This window comes from Lipotes vexillifer, unplaced genomic scaffold (assembly GCF_000442215.2).
Source record: "Lipotes vexillifer unplaced genomic scaffold, Lipotes_vexillifer_v1.1 scaffold920, whole genome shotgun sequence".
NCBI classification, from domain to species: Eukaryota; Metazoa; Chordata; class Mammalia; order Artiodactyla; family Lipotidae; genus Lipotes; species Lipotes vexillifer.
The window spans coordinates 229532-232178 of NW_006783413.1; the positions used below are offsets into that span (position 1 = coordinate 229532).

At 42.9% G+C, this 2647-nt stretch overlaps 1 protein-coding gene across 1 annotated transcript in view; it reads left to right on the forward strand.

Moving 5' to 3' along the window:
• The first annotated feature begins 2262 nt into the window (after positions 1 to 2262).
• The window catches only part of SPATA31G1 (SPATA31 subfamily G member 1), a 3979-nt gene continuing 3594 nt past the window's right edge, over positions 2263 to 2647 (forward strand). The window contains exon 1 of the mRNA XM_007456018.1: positions 2263 to 2451. Within this exon, the coding sequence (XP_007456080.1) occupies positions 2263 to 2451 (189 nt within the window). The remainder of the gene's footprint in view (positions 2452 to 2647) is intronic.

The following is a 2647-nucleotide window of genomic DNA, read 5'->3' on the forward strand; positions in this document are numbered from 1 at the left end:
CTCACCCTAAATTGGTTACCAGGTTTGTGTTACTTACCTCAGTAAAATGTCACTAACATACACACCCAGCTCCCCAAGTCAGAATCCCTAGAGTCATTCTCAACTCCCTCCCTACTCCACCCTATCCCACTGGTAACTAAGTCTAATCAACTATAACTTTAGAATTCTACGTGAACCTGTTATTCTCCATTCCCACCATCACTGCCTTGGTTCAGGCCTCATCTTTCATTTTGCCTAAACTAAAGCAAAGTTTCCCTAACCAATCTCTTGCCTTCAATCTCTTTGCCCTCAATATAGCCAGAGTGTTCTTTCCAAGATACAAACTTGATCTTGTCTCTTCTCTGCTCAAAAATTTTCAATTATTTCCCATCACCTTCAGGATAAATTTCCAACTTCTTAGTCTGGTATTCAGGGCCCTTTGTGATCTTGTCTATCCTATTGCTTCCCCAACCCCCAACTAATACTACAGCTGCACTGAAACACCTTCAATTTCCCTAATGGGACATGCTTTCTCTGACCCACCACCTTTGCACAGGCTGTTTCTACTGCTTGGATTGTCCTCTCTTCCCTTCCCCCTCCTTTTCTTGATTCCTCAAACCAAGCACTGGTCATCTCTTCTGGGAAGCACCCCCTGACAAGCAACCCCCTTCCCCAAGGTGGTCAGATATCCTCCACACTCCTTAATACCCTGTACATATCTCTATTTTAATTGTCTATTATTTGACTGTTTCCCTCACTGAAATGGGACCTACTTTAGCACAGAGACCCTGTCTTACTTCTGCCTCCTCAAGACTGAGCACGACACCTGATCCATAGTAAGCACTTAATAAATATTCTCTGAATGAGTGAATGAATAAATCTAGTCCAAATCATGGTACCAATGGAGAAAACTTTCTTGCCCAAGATTACATGGCCAAACAGTGACAGAGCTAGAAAATCCAAGTCTCCTCAACTTCAGCTCAATGCTCTTTCTACCAGACTAAGCTGGCAGTTGATGCGGGATAGGGTGAGAAGAGAGGCATTGAATTGTACTGCAAAGGCAGATATTGAAGTTTGACCCTAAAAAGAGGAGTTGACATGAAGCAGAGTGGTGGTTTTAGGGAAAAGAGGGGCAAATGAAAAAAGAAGGGGCAAGTATGTTTGATTTGTCATCCTTAACATGAATATTTGTGAAAAAGGTCCCAGGCAACCTAAAGACATGAGATGTAAAAGAGGAAACAGACTCCATCTATTAAAGATGGAATGAGGTGTATAATCAGGAACCTTAAAAGTGATGGAAGAAATTTTCATATACTGAGGTATAGGGAAGTCATTCTGGCTTATATATGATTTGACTTGAACTTTATACTAACTACAAGCCTGTCTTGTGGTCTATCAAACATACATTGCATATCTGCTTTAACCATTAAAGAAAAGGGTGCATTGTCCAGAAGTAAAGAATATCTGTTATGAAATTAGAGATAAATGCCTTCCTTCCTGGGATGTCAATGCTAGTACTCCTTTGACGATAAGGCTCCCTTCCCAGGCACCAAGGTCATACCAACTTGCTGTGTATGAGCTAATCTGTCTTTTTTGAAGCGTTGAAGGAATGTACCCCTGTCACGTTTGATGTCCTTTGTTCTGACAAGATATAAAGCTGTGCTGGAAACCAGGCTTCTTGGGAGCAGTTCCTCAGAGCTATCTGAGAGGCTGTCTCCTGGGCTACAGTCTTCAGCTTGGCTCAAATAAAACTGTCCTCTATTCTATTCTTGTTATAGATTGTTTATTGATCATTTATGGCAAAAAAAGAAATAATATTTTAACATAGCATATACTATGTACTACTCTAAGCATACAAATGTTTTCATTTAACCCTCAAAACAACCCTATGTGGTAAGTAATAATATTATCCCCATTTTACAGATGAGAGAACTGAGGCACTGAAAGATAAAGTAGTTTGAGATTTCACAGGTAGGAAGTGGTAGAGCTAGGATTGGAATAAGGTAGTTTGATGCTAGAATCCATGTCCTCAACCACAATGCCTGAAGATAATTCTGACCTTGGTAATCAAGACGAAAGGGGATCACTAAGCTTTCACTGAATAAAGTATGAGTTGTCTGGTGGGCGCAATTTTGGGGCTCTAAATTCACAGAGACTGCTGTTAGGTATGTGGGGGATGGGAGTTCTTTGTTCTGTGATGCAGTGATGACCTCAGGGTAAACTGCCGCTAGGCTGAGGAAAATGGAATGGCTGCCAGAGGGCCTGCTTGGGGCTGAGGGGGACATGGGCCTTCTCTGGGACCAGTTGACCCATGCCCTGGGCTGCAGATACTGTGGCAGCAGCTGCCTTCTGAGTCCAGGGAACCTGGTAACACTATTCTTGTTCGTGGTTTGGCAGATCCAGAGGTGGTGGCAGCTTGGGAGATGGCGACAGCTTCAGCCCTGGTACTCTGGGGACAAGATGCAAGGCAAGGTGGGTGACATAGGTGTGCAGCTGGGTAAATGACTCACCACATGAGTTCAAGTAAGGAGTCATTGACATCAATGTGGGCTCAAAAGAGTGACTATAAGCCTTAAATGTGAGGCTGGGTGAGTGACCATTAACACTAGATTTCAAGCCAGCTGAACGATCATTGACCTTAGATGTGGGGTTATGTAAGGGAATGCCG